Here is an 18,978-nt window from a genome sequence, read left to right as displayed (position 1 = left end):
GATCTCAGAAGTCACTAGTCCAACCTCCTCATTGTACATAGGAGGAAACAGCCCAGAAACAGCCCCAAGAGACTTGCCTCTGGGTCCACAGCTAATAAATGTCTGAGGAGGGATTTGAACCAGGTCTTCCTGACTCTAGGTCTTACCACTGTCTGCCCTGTACTCTACTATTGCATAGGCAGCTCAGTGGGAGCAATAGATAGAATTCCAGGTCCAGAGTCAGGGAGACTCAGCTTCCTAAGTTCAATTCTAGTCTCAGATACTTACTAGTTATGTGTTCCTGGGAAATTCATTTTAACTGTTGGCCTCAGTTTCCTCAATGATAAAATGATCTGGAAAAAGAAATGGCGAGCCACTCCAGTATCCTTGCCAAGAAAAGCCCAAATGGGGTCAGAAAGAGTCAGACATGACTGAAAAACAACTTAATGACAACCACTGCCGTCATAGTAGGTGCTTTAAAAATGCTTGGGGAATTGGATTGAAGTGAAATGAATTGGTATTTGGAGCTAATGACATGTTCCTGATGGCTTATCATCTCTTTGCCTGGAGTCAAAATGCCTCTTAAAAATTATAGCGTGGCAGCAAGGTGGCTCAGGAGATTGAAAGCCAGGTCTCGATAGGAGGTCCTGGGTTCAAATGTGACTTCAGATACTTCCTAGATGTGTAACCCTGTGATGTTGTTGTTGTTCAGACTTATTTTTCCCATTTTCCTGGCAAAGATACTGGAGTGGTTCGCCATTTACTTTTCCATCTCGTTTTACAGATGAGGAAACTGAGGAAAGTCACCTAACCCCCCCTCCATTGCCTAGCCCTTACTGCCCTTCTACCTTGGGACCAATGGCAGTATTGATTCTCAGAAGATAAGGGTTAAAAAAATCCTTGTTTCCCCTTCCATCTGAGAGGTTCTGCATATGGTAATAGATAGAATATAGAATATATTATGGCAGTTAGTTGTCTCTGAGACACAGACGAGCTCTCCTGAGGTTGGAAAAGATGACTCCCTACTTAGACCTCAACTTCCCCCATGGGGGGGGGGGGGAGAAGCAAAGCTTCAGGAGTTGCCAACACATGTTTTTATTGTCTTCTTTCCCTTTCAATTCAGAAACATTCATGAATGCCTATGTCCATTCCATAAATTCAAGAGTGATTCTAAGGTAACAAAAAACAAATGGCAGCTCACATTTATTTAATACTTTAAAGTTTTATAAAGTACTTTTTCAACATCCTGGTGAGGGTGGCTTATTCTTTTTTTTCTTTTCTTTTTTCTTTTTTTGAAGTCCTTACCTTCTGTCTTAGAATCAGTACTGTGTATTGGTTCCAGGGCAGAAGAACAATAAAGTCTCGGCAATTGGGGTTACGTGACTTACCCAGGGTCCTACAGCTAGGAAGTATCAGAGGTCATATTTGACCCCAGGACCTCCCATCTCTCATTATTCCTTTCTGCCAAATAAAGAGGGACCCACTGAGGGTAAGGGGAGGATAGAATGATGAATATGGAGTCAGAAAAGTCTAAGTTCAAAGCCCTTAATCTGACACTACTAGCTCTGTGACGTTGTTCAGACTTATTTTTCCCATTTTCCTGGCAAAGATACTTGGAATGGTTTGCTATTTCCTTTTCCATCTCATTTTACAGATGAGGAAACTGAGGCAAACAGATGGGTAAACTGAGACTAGTAGTGTCAGATTAAGGACTTTGAACTTAGACTTTTCTGACTCCATATTCATCTTTCTATTCTCCCCCTACCCTCAGTGTGTCCCTCTTTATTTGGCAGAAAGGAACCAATATACAGTATTGATTCTAAGACAGAAGGTAAGTGTTTAAAAAATGTAAAAACAGGGTTAAGTGAACTGTCCAGGGTCATACAGCTAGTGTTTGAGGCTGGATTTGAAATGGAGTCCTTTTGACTCTAGGTCTGGTGATCTACTTATTGCACTACCTAGCTGCCCCCAATGAAATATAGGTTTTTAAACTCTATTCCTGTCTTTGTACAGATGAAGAAACTGAGGTTAACAAAGGTTGAATGATTTGTGTCAAGTCACACAATGAGTAGGCATCAGCCCCAGGGCTCAAACTAAAGTCTTCTGCCTGCAAGCCCAGTCTGCCCCACTGCCCACCATACTTCGAAAAAGTGAAGAAATGGAAAGTCTTTGAGAAGCAGAAGAAGGTAGGGCATTGTGTTGTACTGGTGGGGATTTTATGGAGTTTTACCAAGAAGGTGCTTGTTTTAGACCTTAAAGAAACTGTAGAAAAGAAATTAGTGAAAAGGAAAGGGCTCTGTCACTTTGGGCAAGGGAAATAGTAGAAGTGAAGGCAGGAAGAAATGACCTCAGAGTGAGGAGACTAGCTGGATTGGAGTAGAGGAGCTGTATTGTTGGGATTTTAAAAAGTCCAAGCAGACAGAAGAAATGGGAAGCCACATGGTAAAACAGGAAGAAAAGAGGACCCGGGTTGAAATTCCAGCTCTGCTACATGTTGCCTCAGTTTCTCCCTTTGTAAAACAAAAGGTTAAAATGAATGATGTTTAAGGGTCCTACTACCTCTAATAGTCTGCTTCTGTGGCCAGCGGATAGACAATCCTTAATGGGAGGTTGGAGAGTTGGTATTTAATCAGAGGAAGAAGTCAGAGTAGGTCTTTGAGGATGTCAGTGTTATTGCTCTAAAAGAGAGGGGTCAGACATGTGGTCCCATGGCCTGGGGTCCACACTACTCTTGAGAGTATATAATTGGGGGTACAGCTGGATGATTCAGTAGATAGAGCACCAGGGCTAGATACAGAAGGTCTTGGCTTCAAATCTGGTCTCAGAAACTTCCTAGCTGTGTGACCCTGGGCAAGTCACTTAACCCCCATTGCCTAACCCTTACCACTCTTCTGCCCTGGAACCAATATACAGTATTGATTCCAAGACAGAAGGTAAGTGTTTATAAATGTAAAAAATAAAATAAGTAAAAATACAATAAAATATACTTCATATTATGCTTCAAAACTAAGTCACTCTATTCTCTACCAGCAACAATGCAATGACCCAGGACAATTATGAGGGACTTGTGAGAAAGAACATTATCCACCTCCAGAGAAAGAACTGGGGGAGCAGAAACACAGAAGAAAAACAACTGCTTGATCACATGGGTTGATGGAAACATGATTGGGGATGTAGACCCTAAACAATCACCCTAATGCAATTATCAATAATATGGAAATAGGTCTTGATCAATGACACATGCAAAACCCAGTGGAATTTCCCATTGGCTACAGGAGGGGAGTGGGAGGAGGGGAGAGAAAGAATATAAATCATGGAACTATGGAAAAATACTCTAAATTAACTAATTAAATAAAAAAAATTCAATTATAAAAAAACTAAGTCACTCTACATCCTGCAAAGATCCTTATGTATAGATCAGCAGTCCCTGTTTCTATTTGAGTTTGACACCACTGCCTTAAACCATAGCCTGACATGGGAATAGCCACAAATCTGTGGTTTGAAAAACCACGGATATCTTCCTTCCACTTGCTTCTTCTGAAGGAAGTAGAAAGAAGGAATTAGTTTGTGTAAAACAGCAGTATCCTAGGAGAGATTAGAAAGTGAGGGGAAGAAGATAAAAGAGTACATACAATCTTGGAAACTGAGCTGGAAGTACGATTCCATTTCATAGATGAATAAATGGAAGCCCAGAGAAATGAAGTGCCTTTTTAAAGGCCACTCAGGTAGGAAATTGCAGAGAGACAAGAGTACTAGAACTAAGAGCCTCTTATTATGGATCAAACATTCTTTTCATTGCTCAATGCCTGATAAATACTAGGGTAAAACAGCCCCCAGTTTCTGCAGGTTCACAGAATGCCATCCATCTCTTATGAAACTCTCCCACCCGTGTTTTATACTCCTGGTCAGTAATAACATCGATTCCAGTTCTAGAGGTTCATCAGTTACCTGAACACAAGGGCTCCATCCTGAAGACCCAAGGAAAAAAAGTCACTGTTGGGTCTCATGGGACTGTTTCCCCTCCACATCAGCAGCCCATCTTTGGCTGTTGTCTTAAACCTCATGAAGGCATTAGAACGTGATCCTGATACCCTGAAAAGGGGAGGGAGGAGAGAAGTAAAAGAAAAAAAAGTCTGATTGAACAAGTCCATTAACATCTGTTCTCCATGAACTCAATCTTGCTTCCTAGCCTTGAGCAAGAAGTCTGTGAATCTCCATTTCTGAATATCATTGACTTGCCAGGAATTCTGTACCCACCCCCACTTTTAAAAACTGAATTTCCTGGAATTATGCCATAGTCCTGGAAATCAGCTAGTTGGCTCAAACTGTGGCATGGTCTATTGCCATCATATTGAAACTCTGTTATAAAATATGTCCTAATACCCAGGGCCATTTATACTATAGGGTAATTGTACAAGGCCCTGGCCATCTGAGAAATAAGGAGTTTTTTTTTAATAGGTTCTCCTGGCTAACTATCTTTCTTGGAAAGCCTCTCTTATTTTATTTTTTCCTTCCTTTCTTCCTTCCTTCCTTCCTTTCTCCTTTTTTCCTTCCTTCCTTTTTCCTTCTTCCTCCTCTTCCTTACTTGCTTCCCTTCCCTTCCCTTCCCTTCCCTTCCCTTCCCTTCCCTTCCCTTTCCTTTTTTTTTTGGGGGGGGTATATCAAAGGACACAGTTGCAGAAATTCTGAAGTATAAGACTGTGGTGGACCACAAGACTCAGACTGGGACAAATAACTACCACTATCCCCTAGAGCAGTGATGGTGAACCTTTTGGAGACAGAGTGCCCAAATTGCAAACCCTTACCTCAGACAGGGGAGGGGGGAAGCACTCCCATTGGGCTGTTGGGCAGAGGGGTGAGTGATATGAGATATGTCCTCAGGTACTCCTGGAAAGGGAGAGTGGAGCAGTTCCCTCTAGCATGCTCCAAGATATGTGTCATAGGTTTACCAATTTGGCCTTGGGGGAAGGGTAATACTTGTATGAAGAGAAATAGGAAAGGGGAGGGAATAATGAAAAGAGACTCTGGATCCCTAGAATCTGGGAGTGCTAAATAGGGAATTGGGATAGAAGAGGAAACAATGGAATAAACTAGAAGAGCTAGGCTTGGGCAAGAAGGGCTCTGAGTTCTGGGACTCAGAGTGGTTGGGAGAAGCCTCTGACCCCTAGGAGTCAATGATTGACTGTTCCTCCTGCCCTAGCCTTGCCAAGGACTAGTACTTCATCAATCTCAGTGACTCCAATTCAATTAATGTTTCTTAACTGCATGGAAATACTTATTATGCACTCAGTCCTGGGAATACAAAGAAGAAAAATTGGTTCAGAATCATACCTCTAAGAGCTTACAGTCTACTGTACCCTTGTTCTGCTCCCCCACTACCATGTTATATTCAATTCCCTATTTTGTGGTTTAGTTGTTTTCACTCATGTCTGACTCTTCAGAACCTCATTTGCAATTTTCTTGGCAAAGATACTGGAGTAGTTTGTCTTTTTTTTTTCTCCAGTTCATTTGACAGATAAGGAAACTGAGACAAGTCGGGTTAAGTGACTTGTCCAGGGTCACACAGCTAGGAAATGTCTGAGGCTAGATATGAACTTAGGAAGGGAAGTCCTGACTCCTGGACCACAACTCTATCTCTTGAGCCACATAGTTGTCCCTAATTCCCTTTAAACTGTCCTATTTATTTACATTGACAGAAGATACATTTGCTCAAATCCTAGTTATCTGAGACTAATAAAACTGTGATTGGTTGAACAAAATAAAATAAAATAAAACTGTCTCCATCTCCTACCATGTAATGTTCAGACTCCTTTACTTGGCACTCAAGGCCCTTTTCCATCTGGTGTAATCTCCCCTTTCTCATTTTATCCATTCCACTTCTCTACATCCTCTTCTCTTTGCCCACCTGCCTTCCTCTCTGTCCCTGAACAGGACCTGTGTGCTCTTGTTTTTGTGCTCCTGCTCTTCTCTCTGTGGCAACAAGAAGCTTTGCTCTATTCCAAAGTAACTTCATCTTATCCCCCTTTTCCTCTCCCTTCCAATGAGGATCTGACTGTGGACCTTAAAGATCAATCACTGTTTTGCCATCCTAAAAAGAGTTTAGGTAAAATTGTGTGACATGACAATCCATGTGTGTTATCCTGCTAAGAGCTTATTGGTTTCATGAGGGTAGGAGAATCTGCCCGTGTGCCTAGAACTGGGCTATGCACACACAGGAAGTTCTTAATGCTTCAATGCCTGAAGGAGTTATTCTAGATCTGTAGGATGATGTGTAGATAGTAATTAATGCTGGAGAGGGGAGATCAAGAGAGCACATATTAATATTTGGCTCATTTTGGCTAGGATATAGCAGGATAAACACTATGCTATGGAATCAGATAGGGAAGGAAGATTAGACTCAGATTGGAGGGCTATGTTTTTATTTTATTCAGCAACAACAAGAATTTGGTCTTGTTCCATCACTTCAATTGAGGCTGGCTCTTCATGATTCCATTTGGTGTTTTCTTGGCAAAGATCCTGGAGTGCTTTGACATTTCCTTTTCCAATTCATTTGACAGATAAGGAAACTGAGGCAAATAAGGTTAAGTGACATGCCTAGAGCCACATAGCTAGTAAATGTCTGAGGCTGGATTTGAACTCAAGGAGATAAGTCTTTCTGACTTCAGCACATTGTCTCCTAAATACAATAATAATAATAATAACATTAGTATAATGCTCTAAGATTTATTAACCTTATAGGTAGTATAGCTATTATCCTTACTTTATAGATAAGGAAACTGAGGCACTCACAGGTTAAATATGACATTGATTTCCATACATCTAGTAGGTATCTGAGGTGGGGTCTGACCCCAAGTTTACTACCTAAGCAGCTAGGTGGAACAGTAGATAGAGTGCTAGTCCAGAAATTAGGAAGATCTGAATTCAAATCTGGATGCAGACACTTAACTAGCTGTATGACCCTGGGCAAGTCAGTTTAACCTGTTTTCTTCAGTTTCCTCATCTGTCAAATGAGCCAGAGAAGGAAATGGCAAACCACTCCAGGATCTTTGCCAAGAAAACTCCAAGTGGGGTCACAGAGTCAAACATGACTGAAATGACTGAATAACAATTTCCTAAGTTACTGAAGTTCTTTGAGAGCTAGAAAGATCAAAGCTATGCATTTCTTCATCCATGTGAAGGATTAATTTAAAAGAGGATAGACTGAAGGACATAGATGAGTCAGGAGGCTATCAGAATACTCTGTTTTAGAGTAGTGATAATGGGCATGGAAAGGAGGAGGGAGGGAGGGATGGAGGGAAGGGGAGGGAGGGAAGGGGACAGAGAGAGGGAGAGGCAGAGAGAGAGGGAGGGAGAGGAGAAGAATAAGAAGACAGAGGGAGATGGAGAGAGAGGAAGAGGGAGAGAAACTGAGAGAAAGAAGAGAGACAGAGAGAGAGTCAGAGAGACAGACAGAGACAAAGAGACAGACAGAGACAGAGACAGGGACACAGAGAGAGAGGGGGGGAGAGAGAGGGGACTAAGGAACTCCTCAGATTTCCCTTGTCCCAGAGACTATCTGTATTTTAAGAAGAAATGAAGTCATAACTCATACATGGCTCAAGCATATTCATTAGTGAGCACATTAAGGAGATCTCTTAGTTGATCAGAGAAGGCATAATCATTAGCATCATAGGATTTGGCCTAAAAGAATCTCTAGTTCAATTCCCTCAGTTTACAGATTAAGAAACTGAGTTCTAGGGAGGTAGAAGAAATGGCTGAAAGTCAAGGGACTCCAAATGGACCCTTCACACAAGCTAAGGCAGATTCCTAAGGATTGGCATCTACAGTTGATCCTTTAAAGGGTCTCTTCAGAGGCAAAATCTGGGACCAAATAGGCTGGTCTTCCACTGCTAGCCTTCAGGATAGGTGAAGCAACAATCTTTGTAGAATTTCTGGAACAACAGGCTAATTCAGGACTTTAATGCCTCCTCTCCAGTGCATAATTCACGGAATTGTACTGAATTCTACCATGAAAATATGACACCTTTGGTTTACCTTTATCCTTTGAGGTAAAATGAAAACAACCTGGGAGCAGAGCCAGTTGATCTATTGGAATGGATTGGAGTCCAAAGACCCATCCTGGCTTTGCCATTTTCTAATTGTGTGACCTTGGGTCAGTCACTTTGGTATTGCACAAGTCAGTTTCCTCTTCATGTGTAAAATGAAGGGATGGGACTAGAGAGTTTCAGTTCTAACAATCTAGGATTCTGTTATTTATCTATTACTATGGGTCAAGATCTGGACAGATTGCCCTCTGAGTCTCAAAGGAGAGTGAAGGGGTGGCAGAAGTGGGAGAATGGGCACCCGAAAGCAAAGCCAAGGATTTGGTGGCACCTTGTTGGGGACATATGCCTTGTCCCAAACCTGCAGGAATTGCTCCTGCCATAATTCTAGTAGCAAGTAGTACATGCTAGGACTTCAGTCCTTCTTTTTCTGTGTCTGCCTTAGAGCTCAACCAGACCTGCTTTCTCATCCAGTTCCCTTTGCCATCAGGAGTGTGATCTGGGAAGACAATTGACCTGGGGGAGGACTCCAGCCTGGAGCCAGAGATGGATTCAGCACATGACCTTGGCTTCACTCTCTCCCTAAGCTTACTGCTGCTGCCCAGAGCCTAAATATTTCAGCAGTGCAAGGCTCTGTTCCCACTTTCCTTAGGCTCACAGACCAGAGATTCTTTTCTTTTGTTTGTTTGTTTTAAGGTTGTTAAGAGATTTCCCCTCTCTAGATAAGGCTTAATCAGATCATTTTAGACCCTGAAAGGCAGCTATGATAGGGGGTAAAAGCCCTTGAAATCCCTTCTCTGAAACTCTCAGAAGCTTTATCATTTCCCCAACAGGAGAATTCAATTCAGCTACAATTCATTCAAGAATACACTATGTTCCAGGCAAGTAGGCACAAAGACAGAAACAGTCTCTGCCTTTGAGATTATATTTTATCCTTGAGTTTCTATTCTATTGGTGAGAAAGAACAATAATAACAATTACAGAGAGGAGTAGAAACAAAAGAGGTATACAAAAGAAATAGGAAATAATGGGGGTGGGATCATTGCCAACTGGGAGAATTAGGAAAGCCCCCATTAACATCCCACAGGGGCACTTGAGTATAGTCTGGAAAGGACCTAAGGATTCCAAAAGGCAGAAATGAGGAGGGAGAGAAGTCCAGACAGAGAGGGCAACTGGGAGAGGAAATGAAGGACTGTAGACAGGCAGTACCTTTTGAGGATATCTGGATTGTTGTAGATGAGGTAACTCCTGCCAATAAACTGTGGGATCTCAATGGCTTCGGTGATAGCTGGGGGAAAAAACAAAACAGAGTTGAGTGGAGAGAGGTATGGAATTCTAAGAAATGGCACTGGGTCAACCCAAAAGTCAACCTTATGGCGGGAAAATTTGCAAACACACAAGCACAAATCAAATGGGGGCGATTGGACATTAAGCACCTCAACAATCCTTCCTCTTGGTAGAATAGCTCTGCTCTTTCCCAGCTTCCCCCTGCCCTGGTTGCTTGGCATTAGTGTGTATCTACTGGATCTTACTCCCTATCTGTGAATTAGTTTAAACCAAATGGTGCTGTTGATTGCCACCAATCGGGGCCAATAGGCATGGGTCACCAACCACTATTTGGGCAGAGCTTGTCTCTCTGGCAAGTGCTCTGTGTGTAATCTGTCAAAACCAGGCCTGTTCAGAATCATTCTTTGAGGTCAAGGAGCAGGTCTCAGGCCACATGCTGAGTATCTGGGGGGAAGTCTGGCTCTTCTCCCAGGCAGGAAGAGAAAATAATCCCCAGTTGGCTTATTTGGTCTTTTTCTTTGAAAATAATCTACCCCAGAATCCATCCAAGGATGTCTTAAATGAATGGTGGTGTGATTATGGAAATGACAACAGAACCAGAACAGGTTTTCCAAAAGATCTGGGGGGAAGGGGATGTACTAATGTCCTTTGTGGGAGTTTGACCCACAGGATCCACCCAGGCAGTGATAGGAGATTCTGGGAGGTTGGAAAGAAAGATGAAGAAAGGGAAAATAATTCAGGAACAAAGAAGGAGTACAAAAAAGCTGATAAAGGAAAAGAGTAGGGAAAAAAGAATGGAGAGCAGAATTAGTACAAATGAAGAAGACAGGTGGTCAAGGAAGAGAAGAAGCAGAGAGATAAGGGGACAGAATGGCATGAAGAAGAAAGGAAGGAGAAAGGACCTAGAGAAGAGGCAGAAAAATGGAGAGGCTGAACAGAAAGAAAAATATATTAAAAAAAAATAAACAAACCAGGAGAAGAAGGATGGAAAGGGAAAGGGAAAGAACTAGAGGGAAGTGAAACATTAGAAAGGGAGAGAAGAAAGAAAGGGAGGGGATGGAGACACAGAGAGAGACTGGCTAAAGGAGGAAATTAAAAAAAGAAAGGACTTAGAATCACAAGCATCTTGTTTCAGGTAATTGATGATGAAAGCAAAGAAGGCAAGAATATTCCAGCTCCGACCCAATCCTCTAAAATGAACTGCACTAAACATAAACCCAGGGGCCCCTGCCCAGTTCTGGCTTACCCCCAGGGTGACTCTTACAGCCATGCCAGATCCCTGCTGTTGTTGGCCAGGGATGCTGATCCCAGGGCCAAGAGACCTTCTCCTGGACTTCTTTAAATGGTCTGAACGTGCTTGTCACACACCAGCCCTGTACAGAGAGGCTCAAAACTGAAGGCTTAAGGATTAGGGAGCTCAGCTGTCTGTGGATCCCCAAGGCAAGGCAGGCTGTTCCTTGGGTTCTGCTCCTCAGAGGCAAGGATATGTTCTCTCTAAGTGAGGCCTCTTCAGGAAGGAAGACTCGGCTCCCCTAGACAGTCCAGAAGTGGAAAGGGCAGCTCCATCAGTACAGCTAGGCAGGTAGAAGTGCTACTCCGAATTTGGCTCCCAGAGAGCTGATCCCAGGTTAGGGTTTGGGTTTGGCAAGTGGGAGGGTGCTTGAGTTTACTGGGAGGAGGGCTGGGGAACCCTGGAGACGAGTTTTCACAAACAACCTTTTCCTTGGGGAACCTGGTGTACTTACTGTTGAGGCAGTAATTCCCACACTCTGCACGGGGCCAGCATAAAACAAAATAAGGAGAGTCAGAACCTCACATCATTGCAATATCATCATTCTGAGGAATGTAGCCCATGTGATACCATTTCTGGGTTCCCAGGCAAGAGCCCTAATATTACTGCCAAATGGATCTGAGGTGTTAAAGTCACTGTCTATGACCCCAACACTCAAGTGAGAACAGAACCAGATGAAAAAATAATTGAGAAATGCTTAACAAAATAAATGAAAATACAATACCACATAGATGATGTTAATTTGTGGTTTTCTAAGTCAACACTGGCGCACAGGGATCCAGCTCTATTTGAGTTGGATGCCATTAGTGTAGGCAACGCTGAGCTCCAGCCCTAACAGAAACTGTTAGAAACTTCCTTTTCCTGGCTGATCCTAGATCTGGCTATAACCCAAGCAATTTTTGCAAGACTTGAGAGCTTATTGAGGGAACCAACTCATAAATCCCAATATTAGAGATGTTAGTTAGACATGATTTGCTAGCAATTCAACAAACATTTTTTAAACATTTACTGCATGCAAGGCATTGTGCTACCAAGACCAAAATAAAAGTTGTTCCTGCCCTCAGGTAGCTTATATTCAACTAGCAGACCAAAGACTTCATGCTTTACTTTCACTTTGACTAAATCCCTCTAACCCTTAAGTGTGGTGCCTTGTTTAACAAATGGTAGGTGAATTGAATTATAAAAAGAATTCTTTATGGCTGACCTCTTAAGGAGCTTAAAAAAAGATTAATGAATTTAGTGTATGGAGAAAGTACAAAAGACAAAGGAGAACAAACAACAGAAGAAAGTAATCTTTGACAGTGACCTCTTTTTTGTGTCTGACTTCTCAGGTATCAAAATGATCTGAAAGGCAAATGAAATTTCTAGGGAATATAGATGTAACTATATTGAAGGGAACAAAGGATACCTGGACTCTTTTGTGACATGAAAGGGAGAAATCAATCAACTGATCACCAAGTAATTGTTAAACACTTAATATATTCCTGGCTCTGCACTAGGAAACTGGGACTTAAGTACAAATAATGTGGCTAAGGAATGTGCTTTGTATGCACTAGATGTGAGGAATCATCGATTAGTCATGGAATTTTAGAGTTAGAAGAGGCCATAGAATCATCTGCAGTTATGTATAATTACCATTTTTGTAAATTGAGTCATTTAAAATTCACTAGGAAAGCTGGATAGTTCATACAATTAACAAAGTTAGAAATGACCTTTGACTCTATCAACTTCCCACTACAGGCAGAAATTCCCTTTATCACATCCCTGTGCAATGGTCATCCAGCTCCCCCCTTCCCCAATACTTCCAGTGGCAGAGAATCCATAGCTTCATAAGGCAGCTCACTCTAATTGTAGATAATTCAAAATAATAAGAATACTCCTTTTACTAAGACAAAAGCTCCGCCCTCTAACTTCCACCCATTAATTCTAACTGTCTCCTGAATCCACAAAGAATCAATTTAATTCTTCCAAACACAATGTTTAAAGATAGTGTCTGTAGTCCCTCTCCCCTAGTCTAGCATTCTCATTTTAACTTAAACATTCCTGAAGTTTCACTTGTTTAAAAAGATATAGCAGTGACTTTGTTAATAAAGAGTAAAATAATCAATTATCTGTTTGAGTTTTGCACTGAAAATATTCTTCCTAGTTGTTATTTAGTTGTTTTCACTCCAACTCCTTGTGACTCCTTTTAGGGTTTTCGAGTGGTTTGCCATTTCCTTCTCCAGCTCCTTTGAGAGATAAGGAAACCGAGGTAAAAAGGGTTAAGTGATTTGTCCAGGGTCATATAGCTAGGAAGTATCTGAAGCCAAATTTGAATTTAGGAAGAAGAGTCTTTCTGATTTTAGCCCAATGCTCTATCCAATGGGTCACCAACCTGCCCTATTTTACTACATTAAACAAACAAAACCTTGTACATATGCACATTATACCAGGAAATGTGATATAGACCTGTGGCATGCTATGGGCATATGAATACCAAAGCTTGGGAGTTGAGAGAATTCTGGATATAAAATGAGTAAAGGGTCAGATGATGGAAAGCGCAGAGGATGAGCAATAATCAAATCTGGTTAGATCATATGGTCTAGAGAAGGAAATATTATACATAAAATATAAAAAACAGTATTCTAGAAAATATTGAAGAAGCTAGAATTTCAGGTCAGAGGTTTCTCTTTCATTTTATGGGTAGGTTTGGCTCATTATAATTTACAGTAATAATTATTAAGCTTCTTTTCCCTACCATCTCATTGTATTATATTATATTTTCAATTTTAAGAAATCATCATTTTAAAATCTCAATACAACTGGAAACCCATTAGCCGGGTAAGGAATACCAAGACTCTGCCGGATGAGTTCTGATTAGAAAATGATCTGTTCTTTTAACAGAGAGCATTGCACTGGAGCCAGTTATGAGAACTGCCCTTCTGATCCACTCCAATGCAGCATGAAGGAGCTGGCTGAATGAATGGTGTTAGGAGCAGCCAATGGAGCAACACCTCCATCTAGCGGTGCTCTAGAATACTGACTGCTTCTAAGCTGTCTTCAAAGAATCCTCTCTGATGCACATGAAAGTGCCAAAAGGGTTGTGAATATTTTGGTTGTTTTCTTAAGTGACCCAGTGCTCAACTAGTGGTCCAACTCTTTCAAATGGCTTTATTAAAGTTCTTTGCATGTATAAAATGGTGGAATTGTTGTCAGCTCTGGGAAGAGGGAGGGAGAGAATATAAATCATGTAACCATGAAAAAATATGATAAAAAATAAAATAATGTGAAAAAAAATAAAATAAATAATCAAAGCATTTTTAAAAATTAAAAAAAAAGTTCTTTGGCACGATATGAAAAACCTAGATGTTGGGAAAGGAGTATCTAGGATGGGTCCCCACATTGGTGGTTACAAAGGATTTGAGAGCATCCCTTCTCAGAAGAAGCTCTTCTTGGCCACTGATTGGCCTGCTTGCCTATAAATCTGTCTTCTTCCTCACTTTTAGATTCATTTCTTTGGTCTTAGAAAGCCACTTGTTAGAATACAAGCATTCTATCCAGTTAGAGTGACCCCTAAACCTAGCATTTTCTATACCTAGAAAATGCCTTATGACAGAATGTGGAACAGGCAAATTTATTTATGGGAAGGGAAATGGTAAGCTCTTGAAAATTAAGAAATGTGGGATAGGGCAAGGCTCAGTAGGAGGTGAGTCCAATAGAAAATGTACAGTTTTAATTGGTCTAGTCTTGATGTCTGATGATATTGATTGGTTGGTTTGGCCAAGATGGTTTACCAGAGTTTGGCTGCTATATGTGCTACAGCTTCTTAGAGATGTTGTCCTTTGTACTTGAAGAGGACCAAAAGGACATCACCATAGATGTCTTTTGACTCATGCATAAATTGGATTTAAGCAAGGCAGAGTTAAAGTGATCAGCCTCACTCTCTCTTCCACAGTCACCAAAGTCCAATAGCAAGACAAAAGTCAAGATGATATAGTCTAGGATGCAGCAGATGCACTTGATATCTTTGATGTCTAACCAACTCTAAGCTTTCCACAGTGCCTGTTTCTGACATCTTCATGGCTGTTGGAACAAATTGTTCTCATCTGCCCCTTCCACCAGGAGAAATTATCACTTATCTGGGATAGACACTTCCCTATCTCTCAGATGGATTTGAGACCTGATGATTACTCTCAACCTCATCTAGCCTATATGCCAATATGGTTTACCAGAATTTGGCTGCTACATGTGCTACAGTTTCTTAGAGCCACGGGTGAGAGCTAAGGGACATACGATCACCAAAGTGGGATATGCAACCCTGAAAAGTGCTCAGCAAGCCCTTACTCCAAAGGTGCTAATATTTCTTGTTCACTTCATATACCTCTAACCTAACGATGTACCAGGAACTTGAAGTCCTTTCTGATTAATAGAACCTCTGACTCATATATCCACATGACCTCCCAGAGATGAAGGGCGGTGGGGACTCCCTCTTACATTACTGCCAGAAAACTTAAGAAACAAACTTAGATGGCAAGGAATGCCTGATCCCAATCCCTGTGATCCTACTTAGGTTCTGGTTTCTGGCTCCCAGACACTCTCTCCCAAAGCTGATCTTTGGGGGTGGCAGGATAAGGAGAACCAACTGTAGTATGTCTCCTTTAGTGGGCTCCCTCTGTAGAGAAGTTTGGGATTTTCCTAATCATCTGTCTGTGGTTCCCTATAGCTATTATACTATAGGTCAGGATGGGAAGTTTGCTCACTCGTTCTAGAGACATAAATTCCTCCCAGATGCTAGATGCTCTTTGGGGCAGATGCCAGAAACTCTTCCCACGAGGAATATAACTTGGTGTTCAAGAAGGCATCTCTCTTGCTTGTCTTTTTAGTGCGGTTTGCATTTTCCACTGGGTGGATAACTGCTATAATTTGTTGTTTATGACTTTATTGGGGATTAAATAGTACATAAACACAGGGTGTTCTGAATTCCAATTTGGTCACTAGATTAGAATGGGGAAAAAACCCTGAAACCTCTAAGACATTTTGTTTATGAGAACAATACCAAAGCCATATTGTGGGAAAGCCTTATCTTTCCAAATTTTAGCCTCAAAGATTTGGGATGTGTTCTAGCAGTTCCTTGTTTTACTTAATAACTGAATGTTGTTAAATATATATGTATACTTATGTGTGTACTGTGACAAGGAAATCACTTTAAAAGACTGATATATATTAATTTAAGGTCGCCAAGGAATTCAGCTATGTAATTCCTAAATGAAAACTCAAGTCAGCAGTCAACCTTTTATAGAGTTTAATTACAAACAGGAGGAAGAGAGGAATTAGAGAGAGAGAGAGAGAGAGAGAGAGAGGGAGAGAGAAAGGGGAGAGAAGGGAATAGGGCTTAAATACCCCTTCTGTTTAGGCTGGGCCAAAAGGCCCAAGCCCTTAGATAGCTGAGGCAAAGAAAAGAGATCAGTCCCTATCACTCACATGACCAAAATGGAGAAACAGTCTCAGGGGCCTCCACCTCCAGCTTCCTTCAGAGCCAACTCTCAAAGCACCACCTCTCAGAGCAAAAACCTCTCCAACCCCCCCCCCCCTCAGTCCTCAGACCCCTCTATCTTTAAGGAAACCATCCAAGTTCCCTCCCCTCAGTTCTCACATCTACCAATCACTGTCCATGTCTTCCCTGTGCCAATGGTGGCTCTAGCTTAACCCAGGACCGCCCAGAGGTCTGTGGCTTTGCACATGTCTGTTGAAGGTCATATTCTCAATAATTAAATCTTGATCCTTTGCTGCAGCCCTTCCTAAATCCTGTTAGGACTGAGTGAAGTGGAAATTGTATTTTCCAAGACCTGGTTCTGTCATTCCAATTATCTCTATTGTATCAATTCTAAAATCAATCATGACTCAAAGAAATTCCTGTTCTATGCTTAAGCATAGGTCAAAGCCCTTTCCATTGTTCAGCAAAATGTTTCTGTCCTAAAGTAATCTTAAGAAGGGAGGAGGAGGAACCTCCCATGCCAATGGGGTTCACATTCCAATAGAGTTCCCACTATCAATAGGAAATTTTTCAAGTATGATATTTCCCAATGGTGAAATTTCCAACATTTATAAGTCTAAGAAATTTTAAAGTTTACAGTACACACTGTAAAGTGCCAGACTATAAAGATAATTTTAGGCTTGTGACTTAAAATCTAATTAATTGCTTGCCAGGGAAAAATCCCAAATAAAATACCCAATCAGTCTGGAAATTTATGGTAATTTTAATTAATATAGAGGGAAGGATTTAAGGAAAAAGAGGAAAGAAGGTATAGGATTTCTCCTGCCTGGCCTGTGCCAGAGGGAGTTCAAGATCTCCACCACTAGGTCTCTGAAGAAGATTAGAGGCTTCTAAGAGGATAAAGTTGGAAAGTAAAGGAGAAAAACTCAGCCAGAAACTCACCACTGAATCAGACAATAGCTGTAGCCACGCCAAGATGCCAAAAGGCCCAGCACGCTGCCACCAGTCACCTCTTCACCGCCAAAGATACCAGAGAGAGTAAGTGATGTGAAATATATAGACCGTTTACTCTTGTATCCCCCTCCTCTAAATTTTCACGCCTACCAATTACATTAGAGGCTTTTCTCCAGGACTGCCCATTCTTTAGTTCTTATCTTCTTTGATTAGATTATATCTTTTTGAGTTATGTAACACTTCTTTTTTAAGTTCACCTTTTGTTAGTTACTTAATCTTTTTGTGATTAATTTATCCTTTATAATTACTTAACACCTTTTTGTAGTGAGATCTAAAAATAGACTTAGCTTAAAGTTCTAGCTTCGTTATAAAGTAAGAACTAAGTATCTTCATTGTTCAATCAGGAGATTACAATTTTATCTTCACCATAAAGTAAGATCTAAGTAGGGTGGAGTAATCTAAAGTTCACAACACATATATGACTTAACAGATATAAGAGCATGGATATTTAAGGTTTGCAAGGTGCTTTGCATCTCAATGGATTCTCATGGTGAGACAGATACTAGAAGTATTATTATTCTCATTTTCTAGATGAAGAAGCTGAAAGTAAGAGAAATTAAATGACTTCTCCATGACTTCTCAATTAGTAAATATCAAAGCCTAGAATAAAGCCCAAATCGCTTTGACTTCAAGTCTACCACTCATAAATTTATCTAAACAGCAGAATGTAAGTTCCTTAAGGGGAGGAGATGCCTTTTTGCTTGTATTTTTTTATCTCTAGCACTTAGTACAGTGCCTGGCACATCAGTAGATGCTTGTTGCTTTGTTTTTGCACTATGATTTCTCTTCCATACTGGTTTATGTGAATGTTCAGTAAAAGGAAGTAAGGAAACAAAAAAGGAAGGAGAAAGGGAGGGAGGGGAGGAATGAGAAAAAAGGGGGAAGAAGGAAGAGGAAGAGAGAGGGGGGATAAAGAGAGAGACAGAGACACACACAGAGAGACAGAGGGAGTCACAGAGAGAGACACAGAGAGAGAGAGAGAGAGTGAGGGGGAGGAAGCAGGAAGGAAGATCTTTAAGGGAACAGGATTGCTTGCCACTGGTGAAGCAATGATAATAGATAATGGAGAGGAAAGAGAGCTACTAAAATATTTTTTCTAACTCTGATTTTCTTCACTAAGAATCAAGATTTTCACCCTAGGCAATATTTAGAGAGATCTATGATTTCACTTGTGTGGGTATGCATTCCATCCATATAGACCACAGCTCTCTTATCCCTCCTTATCCTTTGATACCCTTGCTTATATTCTAGTATAGCTCCTCTGCAGAATCTCTGCCCAATGTGCAGAAGGCTTCTAAATCTTTTAATATTCTTTGGACACTAGTGGATCATTCTCATTGTGCATATGATATTCATTGTTCTTCCTACATGATTAAAAACCAACCCCCTTCTCTGATCATGAATTTTCCAAATAATATCCTTTATGTTGCTTCTTGTTTGAAGATCATTGTTGGAAATATGTTATGGTCTGTTTTTGCCCACTATATATCTTTTCATTGACTTTTAGGGTCATCTAAAAACTTGAATCTTTTTTGAGACGATTGGATCTCAAAATATCTCTTTCCAGACTTGAAGTACAGGGGTCACTTGTGGCACTAGTCCCCCTCACATGAGCTATAAGCAGTTCCATTTGCTGACCTAGGCTGGTTCACATATCCTTACACAACTTGGTGGTCCCTGATACCAAGGGTCACCAGATTTATGCCAAACCCAATGCAGATACCCAAATAGCCTAGCCCATTGCAGCTCAGAACTCCCAAACCCAACTATTTTCCAATTCTAGCTTTTCTGGTAGCAAGGATTGCAGTGTGTGCCACTATGACTGGCCACAACATTGATTTTTCAGAGATGGTGATTTTCTAAGATTTGCAATTATATAGCATCATTGAAAT

General features: G+C 41.0%; 1 protein-coding gene across 7 annotated transcripts in view; it reads right to left on the bottom strand.

Moving 5' to 3' along the window:
- Positions 1-18,978, bottom strand: part of EGFLAM (EGF like, fibronectin type III and laminin G domains) — a 266,219-nt gene that overhangs the window by 16,948 nt on the left and 230,293 nt on the right. For 5 of the 7 annotated variants that reach the window (XM_007487435.3, XM_007487437.3, XM_056824560.1 and 2 more), the window contains 3 exons: positions 11,054-11,077; positions 9,231-9,309; positions 3,928-4,071 (listed from right to left, as the gene is read on the bottom strand). In XM_007487435.3, coding sequence (XP_007487497.2) covers positions 3,928-4,071; positions 9,231-9,309; positions 11,054-11,077 — 247 coding nt within the window. The remainder of the gene's footprint in view (positions 1-3,927; positions 4,072-9,230; positions 9,310-11,053; positions 11,078-18,978) is intronic. The other 2 variants (XM_007487436.3, XM_007487438.3) reach the window with 1 other exon arrangement.

Source organism: Monodelphis domestica, chromosome 3, assembly GCF_027887165.1.
Source record: "Monodelphis domestica isolate mMonDom1 chromosome 3, mMonDom1.pri, whole genome shotgun sequence".
In the NCBI taxonomy this organism is placed as follows: domain Eukaryota; kingdom Metazoa; phylum Chordata; class Mammalia; order Didelphimorphia; family Didelphidae; genus Monodelphis; species Monodelphis domestica.
Note: the sequence above shows the minus strand (reverse complement) of the source record. Positions and strands in the feature narration are given on the sequence as shown.